Source organism: Candoia aspera, chromosome 2 (assembly GCF_035149785.1).
Source record: "Candoia aspera isolate rCanAsp1 chromosome 2, rCanAsp1.hap2, whole genome shotgun sequence".
Taxonomy (NCBI): domain Eukaryota; kingdom Metazoa; phylum Chordata; class Lepidosauria; order Squamata; family Boidae; genus Candoia; species Candoia aspera.
Genome location: NC_086154.1, coordinates 112,293,167 through 112,313,468, shown reverse-complemented (window position 1 = coordinate 112,313,468; position 20,302 = coordinate 112,293,167). Strand labels below are relative to the sequence as shown.

Here is a 20,302-nt window from a genome sequence, read left to right as displayed (position 1 = left end):
AATACCATTCCCTCAAGTGAGCAGTCTGGCTTTATTTCCTGGAGGGTGGACTGGTTTGATCTTCTTGCAGTCCAAGGCACTCTCAGAATTTTCCTCCAACACCACAGTTCAAAAGCATCGATCTTCCTTCTCTCAGCCTTCCTTATGGTCCAGCTCTCGCAGCCATATGTTACTATGGGGAACACCATTGCTTTAACTATATGGACCCTTGTTGTCAGTGTGATGTCTCTGCTCTTAACTATTTTATCGAGATTGGTCATTGCTCTTCTCCCAAGGATTAAGCGTCTTCTGATTTCCTGACTGTAGTCAGCATCTGCAGTAATCTTTGCACCTAGGAATACAAAGTCTTTCACTGCTTCTACATTTTCTCCCTCTATTTGCCAGTTATCAATGAAGCTGGTTGCCATAATCTTGGTTTTTTTGAGGTTTAGCTGCAAGCCAGCTTTTGCGCTTTCTTCTTTCACCTTCATCATAAGGCTCCTCAGTTCCTCTTCACTTTCAGCCATCAAAGTGGTATCATCTGCATATCTGAGATTGTTAATGTTTCTTCCAGCGATTTTAACTCCAGCCTTGGATTCCTCAAGCCCAGCTTGTTGCATGATGTGTTCTGCATACAAGTTGAATAGGTAGGGTGAGAGTATACAACCCTGCCATACCCCTTTCCCAATCTTAAACCAGTCCGTTGTTCCGTGGTCTGTTCTTACTGTTGCTATTGGTCGTTATACAGATTCTTCAGGAGGCATACAAGATGACTTGGTATCCCCATACCACTAAGAACTTGCCACAATTTCTTATGGTCCACACAGTCAAAGGCTTTAGAATAGTCAATAAAACAGAAATAGTTGTTTTTCTGAAACTCCCTGGCTTTTTCCATTATCCAGCGGATATTGGCAATTTGGTCCCTAGTTCCTCTGCCTTTTCTAAACCCAGCTTGTGCATCTGGCAATTCTCGTTCCATGAATTGCTGAAGTCTGCCTTGCAGGATCTTTAGCATTACCTTACTGGCATGTGAAATGAGTGCCACTGTTCGATAGTTTGAACATTCTTTAGTGTTTCCCTTTTTTGGTATGGGGATATAAGTTGATTTTTTCCACTCTGATGGCCATTCTTGTGTTTTCCAAATTTGCTGGCATATAGCATGCATTACCTTGACAGCATCATCTTGCAAGATTTTGAACAGTTCAGCTGGGATGCCATCGTCTCCTGCTGCCTTGTTATTAGCAATGCTTCTTAAGGCCCATTCAACCTCACTCTTCAGGATGTCTGGCTCTAGCTCACTGACCACACCGTCAAAGCTATCCCCGATATTCTTATCCTTCCTATACAGGTCTTCCGTATATTCTTGCCACTTTTTCTTGATCTCTTCTTCTTTTGTTAGGTCCTTGCCATCTTTGTTTTTGATCATACCCATTTTGGCCTGGAATTTACCTCCGATGTTTCTAATTTTCTGGAAGAGGTCTCTTGTCCTTCCTATTCTATTGTCTTCTTCCACTTCCGTGCATTGCTTGTTTAAAAATAATTCCTTATCTCTTCTGGCTAACCTCTGGAATTTTGCATTTAATTGGCATATCTCCCCCTATCACTGTTGCCTTTTGCTTTCCTTCTTTCTTGGGCTACTTCCAGTGTCTCAGCAGACAGCCATTTTGCCTTCTTGGTTTTCTCTTTCTTTGGGATGTATTTTGTTGCCGCCTCTTGAACAATGTTGCGGACCTCTGTCCATAGTTCTTCCGGGACACTTCTACTAAGTCCAGTCCCTTAAATCTATTCTTCACCTCCACTGCATATTCCTTAGGAATATTAGTGAGCTCATATCTAGCTGATCTGTGGGTCTTCCCTAATCTCTTTAGTCTGATCCTAAACTATGCAAGAAGAAGTTCGTGATCTGAACTACAGTCAGCTGCAGGTCTTGTTTTTACTGACTGTATAGATGTCCGCCACCTGTGGCTGCAAAGGATGTAGTCAATCTGGTTTCAGTGTTGTCCATCTGGTGAAGTCCATGTATAAAGTCGTCTCTTAGGTTGCTGGAAGAGATTGTTTGTTATGCACATTGAGTTGTCTTGGCAAAATTCTATCAGCCTATGTTCTGCTTCGTTTTGTTCACCCAGGCCATGCTTACCTGTAATTCCAGGTATCATTTGACTGCCCACCTTAGCATTCCAGTCTCCCGTGATGAAAATAACATCTCTTTTAGGCGTGTTGTCCAGTAGGTGCTGCAGATCCTCATAGAACTGCTCTACTTCAGCTTCTTCAGCATCTGTGGTTGGGGCGTATATTTGGATCACTGTGATGTTAGATGGCTTGCCCTGAATTCGAATTGAGATCATTCTATCGTTTTTTGGATTGTATCCAAGCACAGCTTTAGCCACTTGACTATTAATTATGAAGGCTACTCCATTTCTTCTGTGGTCCTCTTGTCCACAGTAGTAGATTTGGTGGTCATTTGATGTGAAGTGGCCCATTCCAGTCCATTTCAGTTCACTGACGCCCAGAATGTCTATCTTTAATCTTGACATCTCACCAATAACCACATCCAATTTGCCCTGGCTCATAGATCTTACATTCCAGGTTCCAATGGTGTGTTGATCCTTAGAACATTGGATTCGCCTTTCACCACCAGCACCGTTGGCCTCTAGCCGTCCTTTCGGCTTTGAGCTAGCTGCGTCATCACGTCTGGGCTAGTTGAACTCATCCTCTGTTCCTCCCCAGTAGCATTTTGACCATCTTCCGACCTGGGGGTCTCATCTTCCACTGGTATACCGACATATCTCTGGTTGTACTGATCCATTTAGTTTTCATGGCAAGAATACTGGGGTGGGTTGCCATTACCTTCCCCAGGGATCTCATTTAGTCTGACCTCTCTGTCATGACCTTCCCATCTTGGGTGGCCCTTCATGGTTTAGCTCATGGCATCACTGAGGTGCTCAAGCTCCAGCACCACGACAAGGTAACGATCCTTTGCTGAAGCATAATTGAAGACCTTTCTATAATCAATGAATATTGTTCTGTTAGACAAAAACAAAATAATTCAATAGTGTGAAATGTTGACAGACCAAGAGGAAGAAACTGGATGGAAAGACTGGTGAAATATGGTGGCTGGGGGAAAATGAAAATTATGGAATGGCTGGGAAAACAAGAAAACTGGGAGAGAATTGGATTGGGGAAAGACACTAGAAGAGATTGGGGTAAAATATTGTTGTTTATTCGTTCAGTCGCTTCTGACTCTTCGTGACTTCATGGACCAGCCCGCAACAGAGCTTCCTGTTGTTTGTCGCCACCCCCAGCTCCCCTAGGGACGAGTCTGTCACCTCTAGGATATCATGCATCCATCTTGCCCTTGGTTGGCCCCTCTTCCTTTTGCCTTCCACTCTCCCTAGCATCAGCAACGTCTCCAGGGTGTCCTGTCTTCTCATTATATGGCCAAAGTATTTCAGTTTTGCCTTTAATATCATTCCCTCAAGTGAGCAGTCTGGCTTTATTTCCTGGAGTATGGACTGGTTTGATCTTCTTGCAGTCCAAGGCACTCTCAGAATTTTCCTCCAACACCACAGAAATAACAAATTGACTACATAGATCACTTTCTGGTTCATACTGGCAGCTATTTTAAACTATTGCCAGGTACAGAAATGAGAACTGCCCATGGATACAGTATTAATGGATAGATATATTCATACACACACAAATATATATACACACTCAGAGGCAACATAGGGTAGGGTAGGAGTTGATGGGATCCAAACAGAAAAATCTAGTGAGAATTGAGCATAGAAAGTTGATTGGCTGGGGGAAAGAAGATTGGAATGCAGTTTCTGGAACTCACAAGAGAGAGACTAGACATTTCAATGTTTTCTTGCAGTGCCCACTTGTTATACTTATGTTTTCAAATCAGAATTGTAGTTACCTCAGATTTTCTCCTCCTTCTGAACATTCATAATCTAGCATAGCTGGCTGACTGCTGACAAACCTCTTCAGATGAGACAGTTCAAGAGCTTTCCATATTTCATCCTCAGAATATTTATTAAATGGATCCAAATTCATTCGAAGTGCTCCAGAAAAAAGAACAGGGTCCTTAAGAAAATGATCACACTGGTTTTAGAATACAAGTCTAAAGGCGGCAGTATTGCAACTGAAACTCTCCCCATGACCCAAGTTAGATCCCAGCAGAAGCTGGATTCTCGGGTAGCCGGCTCAGGTTGACTCAGCCTTCCATCCTTCCGAAGTTGGTAAAATGAGCACCCAGCTTGCTGGGGAAGGTGACGACTGGGGAAGGCAATGGCAAACCACCCCGCTCTATAGTGTGCCAAGAAAATGTTGCGAAAGCGGCATCCCCCCAAAGGGTCAGACATGACTCGGTGCTTGCACAGGGGACCATTCACCTTTCACCAATATGAGTTACCTAGCCATCCTAAAATATATATTTAAGTATTTCTGGAGTAAAATCTAATTCACAGGAGACATTAAAACAAGTTTGATTCTATAATCTGCAGTCTTTGAGAGTGAGCAGCCATATTCAATTAAATAAATTAAATTACATTTTTTGGTAAGATTAATGCTAATTTTAAGGGTAAAAATCATCACCGGCAGGGCATAATTACTGCTGCAGTGGCTATACTGAGTGTTTTGATGAATGTGATCACCTTGGCTGTGAGTTTTATGTATTTGATGGTTTTTTTACATGCTTTTTATATTTCTTTCTTCTTGTTTTTAAATTGTTGTATTGTTTCTCTTTTGCTGTTTTTTATTTGTTTTAACTGTTTGTAAGCTGTCCAGAGTCATACATATGAGATGGGTGGCTATATAAATTTGAATAATAAATAAATAAAGTTTTAGCTTGCATGAACAACTATTTTCTGGCACATGGTATGATACAGCTGTGCCATTCACCAAAAGCTTTTGAGATAGGAAACTTTAGGCCAAGAAGATACAGAAATAGGAAATCTTGTTTTCAGGAATCCTTAAAAGTCCTTTCACAAAGTGAAAGCTCACTTGACTGGACAATGCACTTTGATTAGATGCACAAAGATCATTGTCATTCTGCTTGTACATCTCATTTAAATGATTGTGTTTGGTCCCCAACTTACACCTGCCTTGGGACACAAGGCAATTGTTCTAACACAAAGATCTATAATTATTATTGCTGGGTATATATTTGCAATCCAGAGTCCACTGGAGTTGGGTGGCTAATAAATTGAAATAATAAAGTAAAGTAAAATAAACTATACTAGAATGGTTTAATACATAAAAGTAGGCTTACTTGGGGAATTATGGTCAGCTTGGATCTCAAGTCATGTAGGCCAATATCTGCAATTTTCAACCCATCAATGGTAATCTCTCCCTTTACGGCTTCTAGTATCCTGAAAAGGCACAGGGTCATCGAAGATTTGCCAGCTCCAGTTCGTCCAACAATCCCAACCTAATTCACAGGTTTGAAGAATCAAGAATGATTAAAACTCAGATAATGGCTCTACTGAAAGATGATATGAAACTTGTACAGGCTATGTTTTATAGGCAATGTTCTTTTTCTTCTTTATGTTACACTTTCAAGACATCTCTTTGTGATCATATTATTGCTATTTTTTGTGGAAAAAGAAGAATAAGAATCTAAACAATAAAGTTGGAAAATAAAGTTAAGGGACTTTTGAATATATATACAATAACCTGTATCAAGCTATATCAAACTTTTATGTCTTTTAAACAGGAACTTACTTCCTTTGCACATTTGCATCTTTAAATTGCACAAAAACTAATTAATTAATTAAATTAATTAATTGTATAAAAACAAAGATTCTGGGAAAAAGGGGAAAGAACTGGTAAATTATTGGCTGTTCCACTGAAATAGCAACAATGAAGTAGTATCATTTCTACTGTTAAGGATGCTCAGTGCTAAGTATATGATGACTCTGATATAATTTTGTTTGGGACAGCATTTAAAAAAAATACTTAACTATAATATTAAGTCAAATGTTACTAATGAAGAAATGTATCATTTATCTAGCTGCACCTTTATCTCCTCAGAAAATAATAGACACAACTAAAAAAGGGAAAGCTCCTAGTCCTGGTGGCTATCCTATTGAGTGGAACCGGACATACAGTATACTGATTTTTTTTTTGCTTCTGTATTATTTGAGAATTATAGTTGTTGGTTTTTTTGAATAAAGCTTTTCCAACTTCCTTTAATAAAGGTTATATAATTGATACTGAAGGGTGATCAAGGTTCTGCTGACTGTGCAAGCTAATGCACAATTTTCCTGTTAAATGTTGATGCCAAAATTTTGTAATTATTTTTGCCCAAATATAGATACTCTTTTTTATTTATTGGATTAAAATGTCCTATTTTATCCTGTGGCCAAGTTATTACAAATGGAATTACTTCTGCACCTATCAAGTTGTCTCACAGAACTCATGAAGGATGCCCTTTATATCTTCTTATTAATTTGATAATGGAACCGTGGCCTGTTTTATCAGACAACTAGACAACCCATGACCCGCTGTGTCATCATTTCAGAGATATTCCCTTGCCAAATTCCTCAATGCCTTCAACATTTTAATGTACTGCCTTCACTGGAAAAGTTCTTAAAAATTCAGAGAGAGATTATCTGCCTTGAAAGTAGCTAATGTCAAACTGTGTAGCACAGTCAAACATCAGTTGACCACAAGAAATGTTTTATGACATTCTGTATTATGTCATAAAATGTTTTATGATAATTTTTATGTCAAAAATGTTTTATAAACTTTGCCAAATTTCTATTCCACAGGAGTCATGGGCCCTGGAGTTTGGACGCATTCTGTAAGTTAGCCCATTTGAGGTACCTTGGTTGGAAAAGTTTTGCCCTGTGACACACTGTTTCACCCAGTTAAAGGTCACAGACACAAGAGTTTTAGTAGTATATAGATTGAAGAGCCTTCTGGGCATAAAAGCAGCTAGGGCTGAACACAAATGTTTATTATATGATGATGATGATGATGATGATGATATGTTATGCTTCATTGATAATTACAAATGTTCTATATCATAATGAGTTGCTATTGGTAAATTGCCAGTTATTCAATTAACTGGAGCAAATCTATATATTTGTTATACGCTTTAATGTATCTATGGTCATCTGTAAAAATTGGAGCTTCACTTGGTGTTTGAATTATTTTAAGTATCTTGGAATAATTATTTCCCCCAAATTTATTTATATGTAAAGGTAAAAAATTCAAACCATTTATCTCAAATTAATGCTGACATAAACAGTTAAAAACCCAGGGAGTTTAATGGGAAAGATAAATCCTGTATCTCAGATTAACATGGAGATTCTCATGTTAATACCTTGAAGAAATTTCAAGCAGATCGATAAATTATTAAGAAGGAAGAAGAAACCTCTTGATTCTGTTCATCTTACTTGCAGTTACCATATGACAACAAGGGAATTAACTTTCCTGACTTTGAGCTTTATCCCTGGACATACATTTTAACTCCTATTTCTCCATGGAATTCAGGTGATTAAGTAAAAAACTAGCCATGGACAGGGATCTGAAGGGGCAAGAGGCTCTGGATTGAGGATGGGCGCACTCACTGTACTGATCAGCAGCACCTTAAAGAAACCACATCTTTTCCTGGTCTTGCCCAATATCTGCATGAAAGCAGGAAAAGATTTGAGTTCAGGAGGCGTTAAGGAAAGCTTGATAGAGCTGTCTGTTTGTGGACAGCTCTTTTCTGTATAGAGAAGAGGGAGATTATTTTCACAATTTCCCCTTTCTGCTGCAGCACGGTCATACCATCTCCCACGCTGTTCCAAGTATCCTCTAATTATTTGGAACAGATACTGTGATGTAAGGAGAGGATCATAACCCCTTCTTTTCCATTCACAGAAGCTACTGCCACAGTGCAGAGTCTTCCATGAATGAAAGGACACAGTTGGATACAGGCTTATGGGAGAAATCTAGCAAAAGCCTACAATGGATGGAAAGTTTTCTCAGCTTGGGCATTTGAATTAGCACATCATTTCTGCCAGATGAATGGGGAGGTTATGATCTTTGACAATTCGCCTTCCCCCTCATATCTATTAATCGGCTAAATGGAACTCTGCTTAGGGATTCTGGCACTGGCAGAATAGAAACTTGGATCTAACGAAGTATTTTAAAAATGTAAATACAGATTCAGCTGGAGAGCATTTTTCAGAATATGTGCTTCTTTATATAAAAACGCTAATCTTCTGGCCTGATGGAATTTTTAAATTCACTCCAATAGCAGCATTATAGCATACTCTGTTATACTGTTCTATAGTCTCTGTGAAATGCTCACCTATTATAAGGTTTTGTAAAGCTCCTGGTTAAATCAAGGGGATAAAGGCAGCATATTTCACAGGAATGGTTCCAACTTTTCTCACACATAAAATATTTGCACCTATCAAATTACCCAAATCTTAACTAATGAAGGCTTTGCCGGGCAGGGGGAACTGCCATATCTTCATTTAAAAATATATGGTTTTTCAACCATTGTGAAAACACAGTTGTGTTACTAGGCTTCACAAAGGATACTACAGAATTGAAAAAGACACAGAAAAGAGCAACCACCGTGATCTCTAGTGTGACTGTAGTCCTCTAGAGAATAGTTTACAAAACAGCAAAAAAGAGGGATCTGAGGGAGATGAATAAGATTATGCATAGTACAACATAAGCCGAGGGAGAATCGCTCTTAAATACCAGAATCTAGGGTCATGGAGTGGCAGAAAACTGAATGGCAGGAGAGTAAAGTAAGTTAAAAAGTAGAAGTAGCAGCAGCAGCAGCAGCACCATTTCACTTGATTCATAAATCAGGAATATCTCCAGCGGAAAGCAGAGCCATCATTCACCCAGTTGGATAGCTTTTAAAAGAGGAAGAATCATTTCCTAGAGCATAAAAACTAGATAGTTCAGGCTGGATAAACCAATAGTCTGATCTTATATAAAGCAACTTCCAAGGTGCCTTTACATGCAGCTGAATAAAACTGAAGCCTTCGTATCTATATTCAGGTTACAGAAAATACAAGTTGATTCACTGCAAAAAGTGGCTATGTTGAGAAATGTACCTTTTCTCCACCTTTCACACTCAGGCTGAGGTCTTTCAACACCAAATCCAAGCCTTTCCTATACCTGACGGAATAGTTGGTAAAGACCACTTCTCCCTGGGTGGGCCAGTCTTCTGGAGGTGTTTTATCATCGATGATCCAGGGAGCCTGAAGGCAGAAGGAGTCAGAGGATACTGTGTTAGCACTAAAACCACGCTTTCAACACTGAAGAATGATATCGTACTAAAAGCTCCATGACTAGGATTTAGTCTTCCACTAAATATTAACACCAAGTTGCTTGTTTGCTGAATCATTTAAAAGGAGAGCTGGTGCAGTGTGGTTGTGTTGGACTAAGCTTCATGTCCACCCTTAACCATGGAATGCCTTGGTGACTTGGGGCCAGTCACTCTTTTTCAGCCTCATCTTCTTCCCAAAGAAGAAGTGGAGGGGGTTAGTTTATTTATCTACAGTCCAAGGCCAATCATTAAAAATACTTCAAATACAATAAATAAATACAATAAATAAAAATACACACACACACACACACAAAGTAAGTGTAGGAGAGGCCTGAAACAATTAGTATATGAAGAGGGCATCAGGCAGCTTCTATAAGCCATAGCAATTGATAAAAAATTTTGCAAACAGAGGTATCTGAAAATTGGTCAAAAAGAAGGAGAATGGCCATCTCATGGTCATAAAAGGAACCAAGTTTTCTAACAATAAGTAGTGTAAGGTCCATTTGCCATTGCGTATAAAATGGGCATTTTAGTAACACACGTGATACGGTTTCAACCTCTGTATCTGAGCATAAACATGTGCAATGCTCATAAGGGAGGCCAGTATATCTGCCTGTTGTCACCTGAATTGGTTGGGGGGATAAAATGAACGCAGATCCCCATATAAGGTGCCTTTAGCTCCAAGAGGAAAAGCCTGCTGTAAATCTAATGAATGAATCAATCAATAAATAGAGAAACTTTGCTTGCATACAAAGCATTATGTACACACTATCATTAAGAATGAGATTCACAAAGGCAGAAATATATGCTACTTTGTCAGTGAATATGCCTGGTAGATCTCATTAGCTACACAATGGTTCCCATACTGAAATGTGCAGCCATATCCCTTCTTTTTCTAGCTTTAGCCTTTTTCTTTTTTCTTTTTTTGTGCCTTCAAGTCAGTCTTGATTCCTGGCAAATGCCTGCACAAGTCCCTGTAGTTTGTCTGGTAGCATTTTCAGAAGTAGTTTGCCATTGCCTGCTTCCTAGGGCTGAGAGTCACCCAGCTGGCTTTGTGCCTAAGAGAGGATTAGAACTCAGTCCCCGCGTTTCTATCCTAGTGCCTTTAATCACTGTACCAAACTGGGTCTCAGGTTGAGAAAGTATAAAATAGACAAACTTTCAGAGCATTCTACTCTTACTGTAATGGTATGTGGGAATGACCCTGGGAGACAGGGCAATGAGACACAGCCAAGGCAAAGGTCAGATAAAAGGCAGGAATATGGGTGGGCCAAGAGGCTCAGAAGGGACCCTCCCTAGTTTCTTGGGCTATAAAGGAGATGGTGGGGGAAGGATGTACTTTCAGGCTTGCAAGATTCTGTTAATGTAACCTTACAATTAGTTAGATATTTGTAGAGTAGATCGGTTACCCACACACATGGCTTTACATGGTCTCAGGACAATAACAGCATGATCTCAACAGGTGCCAAATTTAAAAATTCTTATTTCTATCAATGAGAAAGTTAGCAATATGTTTTGAATCTGTCCCACTGAAATTAGTTGAGTTTCAAATAGTTAACTTCCATCATTGAGAGAATAATGACCAAGAAGGGACACATTATATACTGTGAGAAGTGGCTAAAGTCAATTGTATTTACAACCAACCTTCCTCTTTCTTTGGAATAACAGAACGCAAGGAATGCTGGGAATTATAGTTCAACAACATTTAAAGGTTCATGGAGATGGGAAACTTGCATGTTACTACATTGAATAACAATGACAATAATAAACTTTACCAAGAAAAACATATTGTCATATATTGTTGTATCTTTCATAGTTGCAACTTGATGAAAGCAAAAACAACACTAGTTATGGTGCAAGATGAAGCTATATTATTTATGGAATAGTCTATAGGACAAATGCCCTTTCTTAATTTAAGAGAAATCTATGTTTTTAATGTATTGTATTTCCAATACCCTGTTATTCCTGAAATGAAAGCAAACTGGATTTAAAAAATTGAGATATACCAATCCATTAACTTTGTGGAAATTACATTCAGGGCTAGAATATCTCAGGGTGGAAATGTCAGGTATGTCAACCACCAATGATCACTTCAAGGCTGAGAAGTGCAAGGCTAGATATCTGTTCAACTGTGGAAAAGGCATAATTAAACCGCCATCATGGCTCTAAGAAGGATTTCCACTTCATGTTGATAGAGGGTAAGAGTTGCTTAATGGGACTGTCCTAGTATACAATAGAGAGTCTTATCTAGTTATCTTGTGTCAAATGTCTGAGTAGATTCTGCTGAGTTCAATCTGAGGAGCCTGAGATATGTAGCAGTGAGTTAATCCTAGTCAGTTGAGGAATTATATATTTACATTACAGCTTGCTTTTTGAGAAGTGATTTCCCCCACTGAGGAACTCACCTCAGTTTCATTTTCAGAGTATTCCTTCACTCTTTCTACAGCGACAATGTTGCTTTCCAGATCAGATGTCATTCGTACCATCCAGTTCAGAGACATTGTCACCTACACAATGATCAAAAAGTATCACCTGTTTCAGAAGGTAATCATGGCTACAAAAAGTACCCCAGATACAGTAGCTACCATTGGCAGAGTTACTTCTTAAGTAGTATTTTTCCATAGCATATCTTTAAAAGGTAAGGCTGGAAATCCAGATGTTTTGTGATGATAAACATCCCCAATACCCACAACTACCTTCTCTGCAGAGCAACAGGATTCTAAGCTTGGAATGGTCCCACTGACATCCCTTCAATGTTATCTGCAGGGAGGGCAGTGACACAGGAGGACCAAAGTGGAAGCTTCACATTGAAAAAAACCAAGTAACTCCCAGTTATATGACAGCCATGCTGAGGAGGATGGGTAATCCTTAGGAGCTTTTTTTTTAAAGTTTCCATCTCAGGTACTTATAATATTAATGTTCAGAGTTTAAGCACTGGTGTCTGAGTTGGCATGTTTTCTTTTCTGTTTATGTGTCTGTTTTTTAACCTGCATGGCACTCTGGCTTAAATGCAGAGTATAAATAAAAACTAAATCAGGAAATGAGGACGGAAACTTTCTCTAAACCACAGTATCTTTAGGTACTGTACTTTTTTCTGTGCAGAAAATGTTTAAGGCTTTTATTATTTCTTACATTCCATATAAAATACATAATGCTAGAATTAATTGCTTTGCCAATCTGAATGTGTGACCTTATTGTTACCTGGGATAGAGATTCAATCAGTGTGCTTCCTCTTGCCATAATCTCAACATTAATAGCTTTTAAGGCTGGGAGGCCTTCAAATCCTTTGATCTGCCCAGATGCTATAAGTCCCAGAATTTCACAATTTCACTACTGCAGATTGCTATTTCTGAATGCACTTGGTCAGTGCAGTTCACATTTTAAAGTGAAGCCCAATCTTTCGTTTTTCAATTTCAGAGCCATATAATCCACCCTTTTCTTAGCAAAACAGATGTCTTCTCCCCCCTCCCTTCATATTGAAACTGAAGTTAAATCCCTGACAGATTGTGCAGACTGATAGCTTTCATAATACGCTGTTCTTAACCAACGGCCTTTTGTTAGAAAAGATGTGGAAGCAAACAGTAAATCTTAACATAGTTTCTCCTCAAATACCAAGCACAATACAACCTTAGACAGGCCCAATAAAAGGAAGAAAAGGATCACCACTGGTTACCACCTTGGCCTGCAGCAATCACTGTCACTTCCTACTAGCTTGCATGTCAAGCCTACACAGCTGGGCAAGATCAAAGAAACAAGAATGGCCCAGATGTTAGGAAGGTGTATTTAATGCTACTCTGCCTACAGAATCTTGGAAACTGTAAGAGGAATTTCCCAAACTCATTTAGAGTGAGTTAATTAAGGTGAACTCTCTTTGATGATTGTGAAATGCTTCTTCCCAGATTTCTTTCCATCTGGACCAAGCTGTTGTTTTTGAGACAGCTGTAAAATGACTCACCCGTTATCTCGCGAATGCTGATGTCTGCTCTCCTTTCCATTCCTTTCCCAGCCTTCTCACAAGCTCTCACACTGCAACTGCTTCTAATCTCGCTGTTGCCTTTCCCTTCCCAGAAGCAACCCTACCCTAGTTGAGTGGAGACCACAAGCAAGCAGCTACTTTTTGTTTATGGTCATCTCTTCTGTTGGGCCAAGCTGCTGAGGCTGGACAGAGGGTCTGATTCCCAAGCCCAGGAAACATGGTTAGCAACCCTGCTGGGTATGTAGGCTGATGCAAGAATGCCTTCTCAAACAATGATACAGTAAGGGCCACAATTGTAACTACATCTCCAAAGTGGGATCATGTGTCCAGAAGATGGCAGAAGAGAGACATTTTCAGCTGTAGCATCATCTACATGGAGAACTCCCCCCACAAGATGCGCAGTTGCTTGGTGCCTATGTTAATGTCTTTTGGGTACTAAGCAAACACTTTACCTTCCCAAATGTTCAGTCTCTGGTTAACATACTGCTCATGTGCATGATGCAGTCCAACTCATTTGGCATCACTGTCTTGCCAACAAGAGCTCACATCCCTCCCAAATCATTAAGCATGGCTCTAGCCACAGGGGGCAACCTATTGCAGCTCATTCCCAATCTTCTTTTTTAACTTCTTCCTGGTTTTCCTGCATTTCTTATATCCTTACTTCGCCACTCCACAAAAAAGAAAAATGCTGCAGCAATATGCAATTAAAGCCTGAATGCCAAATGAAAAGGTCACATTATAATGAGGTGTCACTTCCACTTTTATATAAGCAATCTTTTATACATACCTGAAGCGCATAAGATACAGAAAGTCCAACCAGGCCAGCACTCAAGTTGTTTTTACTTAGTACAGCAAAAAGAGCTGCAAAGAAGACAACACAGTTTCCTACAAATTCAACTCTAATTCCCAGCCACCTAGTGAATAAGAAAACATTTTAGCATAGAACACACAGTTCATTTTCAGCTGAAAGGCTGACATTAAAATCAACTTAAAGAAAAAGTTTTACCTGTTGGATACAATTCCAGGATAGTAACTTTTTTGATTGTCATTCATCTTTGTGTCACTGCTATAAACAAAAGACTTCTCTCTTTTGTATGCTCGGATGACGCTGGCTCCAGTGATGGTTTCCGAAAAATGAGAATATACAGGGGATCTGCTAATGGATTCCAGTCGCTTTAATTGGCGAGAGGTAGCTACATAGAATCGCTGCCATTGCCCATTCAAAAGCATTATGTTAAAAACACAAAACAAAACAGAACTTCTTAAAACATTTTACATATTTGACCCCAGCTATCAAGACTGTCACATCATAGATAACTACTATAGTTCCAAAGTGAGAAAGGCCTTGGAAAGAGAAGTTGTACCCAATTCTTTGGGGCTTTCTCTCAAATCTCTCACTAAATCTTGGGAGTCTATGAGACATCAGAATCAATAGTAAAGCTTGTTTTGAGCTGTGCCACTTTAGCCTTCAGCTGATGTTTACAAGCCTGAATGCTCTGGGTACAAAAATGTCTTACAAACTGAAAAACAACTTCTGGGGAAAAGCTAGTCTAACCTTGATTATGAGGGTATAATATATTTTATGGAAGAGATTCCAAATACAGACTCCACGGTCACACCATCCCACCCCAGTATATTAGCCACACCAATGTCACCATAAGGACAATCATTCCGAACACAAGCCTTCCAGTTGTGGAATTCCCCCCCTATTCAGCTGCAGTTGACATGAAGCTTATTTTTAAGGTTTCATGGAGCTTTGAAAATTGTAAGTTTTTAAAAAATTAGTTGAATTATATTCTATACAATGATAATAGGAGATACAACATTTATAAAAACCTTAACAAAATAAAAAGCAATACAATCTAGTTCTGAGGCCTATATAAATTGGTTACTACATTCCATCTATTTGAAATGCCTGCCATGTATATATATGTATGTATGTATGTGTGGGTGTATACTTGAACTGTTATTGAACTCAGGCCAATCCAACTATCATGGAATAATTGAAGGAACCCTTTTACCATCATAGAAAGCCAGATCTTACAGACCCAACTGCTAGGTGGATCCTCAGCCTGTCCAAAACTCAGTCACCTTCTTTGGGAGGGAAGGAGATTAAGCAGGAAAGCTCAGAATCTAAACAGATCCTGAAGGCTCCTCTACAGGCATCCTTTCCTATCTGGGAAGCTCCCTCCAATTCAGTTTTACTCTTCCCTACCAAATTGGCGGGGGTGGGGGGCTTTCAGAAGGCTGGAAAAGAAGTCTCAATGTATTGTGATAAGATTCTTTGTCCACTATATTTCACTGTTCATGTCAAATGCCCACAACATTATAAAAAAAGATGGCAAAGTAGTGATCTGTACCAGTGGAGATTATATTTATCTTCCATTTTTCTGTTGCCCTCTGTTTCTGATTTTAAATGTTAGCAGCTGCTTTTAATTTGGTGATGTTTAATGCTTTTTTATTTTTATTTTTATTATTTTGGTTTCTACTGGTAAGCATTTGTTTTCTACTGTCACTGGAGCAGCTTACAGACAAAGGGCAGTCTATAATTATTTTAAGAAAGAGTGCAATAGCTATTTTGAGTTACACAAAATGCTTAGAATAGGGCAATAATTAAATGACTGTGAAAAAGCTTAAACATAAGCTTGTAAACATAACTGAGATTCCTCTGAGACAAAAGAGCCAACTTCTGTGTTTTAAAGGAATTGCACCCAGTAAAGTATGCAATTATGTAGATATTAAATAGATTCATTCTTTCACACTGAATGAGTGCATTATCCATCTAGCATTCTGGTACTTTAAAAATGATCGTGCAAATAATGAGATAACAAAAGGAAAAAAAATGATGTGTATTACCTGAGCAAAATAATACAGAACTGCTAAAGGTATTATAACCACAGCAAATAGTGGAGTACTTGCTATGATCACAATCATTGTTGATACGGAATTAAAGAAGGTTCCTAGAAACATCAATATTGTTGGCGGTATCACTTCATCAATCACATAGACGTCCTTAGAAAAGCGGTTAATGATTCGGCCTGTTGGAGTTGTATCATAGAAAGACTGTGGGGTGTGAAGCTTATTTTCTAGCAATGCTGCATGCAGAATACAAGCTGCCTTGATGCCACCCATGGCCAGGGTAAAGGAGGAGATCAGAACAAGTAGCCCTGTTGCAAAAGAGGAGAAATATGCAGGAGATTTTGATCACATTGTATTTTGTTATCCTAAAATCCTTGGAAATTCTGTTTCATGCATCTGATGCTTGAACTTCGCTACACTGCTACTCTGTCTTGTTCATCTTTTATAGACCACAATATCTTCTCATTTTTGTATTTATTACTGTGATGGAAGGATACAAAAGGCTTGCAGTTTAAAATTGAGTGCTGCCACAATCCAGTAAGGATTGTTGTAGCAACATCGATGAAACTCTTCAGTAATGTGTTCATTGTCTGTTCAAGGATCATTTGAGAAAATATTAAAGAATGCTAACAACCACAATTATCACTATGTTAAAATATTTATGTCAATACCCTTAACCAGGAATTTGAGCCCATAGTGATCTATAGATGGGCAGAAATACATAATACAATTACCTTGCAAGAGACCCAGGGCAGCATAGACTCCGACTCGCTTTTTCACATTCTGTTGAGTCCCATTTATCACTGGATCATTGGTCCATTCACTGAGCCATACATTGGCTCCAATTGCAGCACCATTTTGACAAGAATACAGGAAGCATATAAATAAAGAAGCAAGAGGACCAACAGCCTTCATATATTGCCAGAAAACAGTAAATTTGACCTGTAAATTGATTAAAAATAAAGTGGATTTACTCAGATGCACAAAACTCTTATAGTAATATTAGCAACTGACAAGAACAAGAATTAGAAAATTGGAAATTAGAATACTTTGTATGCAGAATATTCTGGGGAAAAAAAGCATAGGTGAAACAAAAGAATGTCCAGGATCAACCATATCAAACACATGTTTCATGCAGAATTTGGTCAGAAAAAATACATTTTTCACAAATCTAGACAAAGTAAACTTCTATTACATCCTATGGAATTACCAAATGAAAGCATTAAGGAGATTTTCTATACCTGTGATATCTGTATATCAAGAGCAATGACGAACACTCCAGTGCAGCCTTTCTCAACTTTTTGACCCTGGAGGAAGCCTTGAAATATTTTTCAGGCTTCAGGGAATCCCTGCACATTCATACTCAAATATAGGCCAGAAGTTACAAAATTATTATATTCGGTCCAAGTTTAAGCCTGTATATATGCATTAACACTGTTCTTATACTAAAAATAAAGAATGAAATTTACGTCTTTAATGTGAAGTTGCCCGAATTTGAAATAATTTTTTAAATAAATTGTGAACTCTAGGGTAATGTCCCAGAATATAACTGCATGAACTCTGCTATGAATCCACTTTCCAGGATATGCTTAAAGCACCTGTGACCATGCCTTGATTCTCCATGGGCTACTGCTGTTCACATATGTAATATTTTGATAACTTCTAGGGATAGGATAATCAAATACAGCGTGTCTCATCCCACCCAAAAAAGGTGTCCTTCAGCTGATGATGGCAAGGAGGGCACACAGCCCTGAGTATTTTATTACATTATGCATGTGTTCTAATAATTAAATAATCCTCCCCAACCTCACATACTTCAACTCCCTAAACTCCAACCAGCAGGACTACTATGATACTACATATTATCGTCTAACGCATCCAAGGTATGCTAGATTGGCAAAAGCTGAATTAATTATTTTTTCTCATCATAAAACAGCTGTGGGCAGCCTATAACCCCAAAGTCTCTGGATCATTTTTTACAGCCTCCAGAATGTCTTTGAACACTAATCTTGAAAATCAGTAAGGGAGGTAGAGGTTTCTATCATATTGGCAATAAAACATGAAAATTGTGGTAGAGGCCTTTAAAAAAAATTTTTTTTAAATCCCACCAAAATTTGGGGGGGAAATGAAAATTCCTGATCCAGCCCATTTTACATATTGCCCTGCCCACAAAAAATTGTCCACCTATGTCTTAAAAGGATAAGTTTCAAGATCCTTTTCTAAGTTGTTAAACTTCTCAGATAGCTGTATTCTTTGTGTGCTCATATCGTAGATGCTTCATAGTTAATTAGACAGTAATTCTAAAGTAGAAAAGAATTAATGTTAAGCAAAGGTTCCTTACTGTGCCAGTTTCAGCAGTTTCTGCCTGGATGAGTTTCTCAGAAGTACCTTTTGTAGGCATAGGAGGTTCCATGGACTTTTTATCACACACCTTTCTTTTTGTGGGCATTTTGCTAGACAATTCACCATCGGAAGATATTACACTGAGTTGTCTATTTTTTTAGAATAGGGAACAGAAAGATCCATTACTATGAAGCAAGCGTGCTTGACTTCAGTAGTCAGCAGAGCAGCTTCAAAAGCAAATTCCAGGTTTACCTTAGGAATTGTTTGCGGACCTCATTTGTCACTGGTTCATTATCTGCCAGATCTGTGTGGTTGCTGAGTGTATCTTCGGCAAGCAGGACCTCCTCATCCTCCACTACTACAAAGGGACAATTATGTAATTATTTTGGCTTTCTAAAAGTCAATCTTTTAGGAAGTCTGAGTTCAGAACTTTCAAAGTAACGAAGCGTGAGAAACAGTAATGAAACTCAACTATCTTGCACAAAAGGTTTCACTGTATTTGGATTTTTAGCCAATCCTTCCAGCCCCATTCCCAAGTGTATTGGGTGGGTTTGAGACACTGGCTGTGCCACACTGAGTGAGCATAATGCTGATGACACCAAGTGAAAGCAAGGAACCAAGATGGCACTGAGATCTTTGGCTAGAGTACAGAACAATTATTTCTGAACTCCCTTGGGAATGACTTATCTTACTGTGTCACTTGTTCTAATTTGGCAGAGTGGTGGTGGTGGAAGAGATAAGAAATAGAAGGGAAAAAAACAGAGGAGGATATGCCCAATGGAAGAACTGAAGTTTGCTATTTTTATCTTATTTATTTTCAAAATTGACAAATTGGTGAAACTCACTAGACCAAAATGCAAGTGGTTTTAGGTCCACTCAGTTTCAAACATTTCTTAAATGTTAGGCAGTTGTGATTCCTTCTCTTTGAAAAGCATCAGTGTGCATTAGCAAATTAAACACACACACACACACACAGAATTATTCCTACATGATCCAACAGACTGAACATATCAGAAGACAAACAACTATAACAACAATAAAAATGTTATCACTTGTTGGCTCATCTTCTTCTATGTCTTCATCAGGTGCATAATTGCGGAGGAATTCGGCAAAAGACCTATTTTGTTGCAAAAGCTCTTGATAGGAACCCATTTCAGAGATTCTACCATCCACAAGAACTACAATGTAGTCCACCTGAGGCAAAAAATGAATGCCATGGGTCACCAAAATTCGAGTCTGAAATAAAAATAAGACAGTGGTCAGGACCGCTATCTTGCTAAAATTAAAACATTCTTAAAAACAGAGTTATTATAATTAATTTTAATTATTCAAATTAATGCAAGCTTGACAACATCTTGTAAAATAACACAACTGCAAACTTCATGATATGAATAACACCTCACATATTCTGGGGATTACTACCAGCTGGCTTCACAACAAACAGTGGCATAGAAATCATGTAAATCTGAGTTTCACGCATCATTTAAAAGTGACCAGATGGTAACCAGAGAGAGAAGATACAGAGGAAGTACATTTTCTTTTCTTTTGTAAAATACATATTTTTAAAAAAATAATGCAGCATATTAAAAGGTGAAAGGAAGGAATCCTAAGCAAAGAAAACACCACAAGTATCTTGGATGTGTCATGGCAGGATGACTTCCTATATACAGTAGATGACCACTAGGCACAATCAAGACAACACTGAAAGGAATAATCATATTTCAAGACAGGAGTAGGAAACTAACTTGCAGCCCTCCAGATGGTGCTCAAGGACAACCTGCAGCAGTCCCAGCCAACATGACTCTTGGTGAGGAATGTTGGGAGTAGTGACTCAACAACATGTGGAAGGGCGTGGGTTT

General features: G+C 38.7%; 1 protein-coding gene across 5 annotated transcripts in view; it reads right to left on the bottom strand.

Annotated features, from left to right (window-relative positions):
• The window catches only part of ABCC3 (ATP binding cassette subfamily C member 3), a 96,222-nt gene that overhangs the window by 3,848 nt on the left and 72,072 nt on the right, over positions 1 to 20,302 (bottom strand). Inside the window, exons 19-29 of one of the 5 annotated variants that reach the window (XM_063293222.1) lie at positions 19,496 to 19,679; positions 18,696 to 18,801; positions 18,442 to 18,592; positions 16,835 to 17,042; positions 16,098 to 16,408; positions 14,248 to 14,447; positions 14,029 to 14,155; positions 11,671 to 11,772; positions 9,051 to 9,197; positions 5,252 to 5,410; positions 3,899 to 4,065 (exon numbers count right to left, since the gene is read on the bottom strand). In XM_063293222.1, the coding sequence (XP_063149292.1) occupies positions 3,899 to 4,065; positions 5,252 to 5,410; positions 9,051 to 9,197; positions 11,671 to 11,772; positions 14,029 to 14,155; positions 14,248 to 14,447; positions 16,098 to 16,408; positions 16,835 to 17,042; positions 18,442 to 18,592; positions 18,696 to 18,801; positions 19,496 to 19,679 (1,862 nt within the window). Of the gene's footprint in view, positions 1 to 3,898; positions 4,066 to 5,251; positions 5,411 to 9,050; positions 9,198 to 11,670; positions 11,773 to 14,028; positions 14,156 to 14,247; positions 14,448 to 16,097; positions 16,409 to 16,834; positions 17,043 to 18,441; positions 18,593 to 18,695; positions 18,802 to 19,495; positions 19,680 to 20,302 lie in introns of those variants that run through there. The other 4 variants (XM_063293223.1, XM_063293225.1, XR_010067194.1 and 1 more) reach the window with 4 other exon arrangements.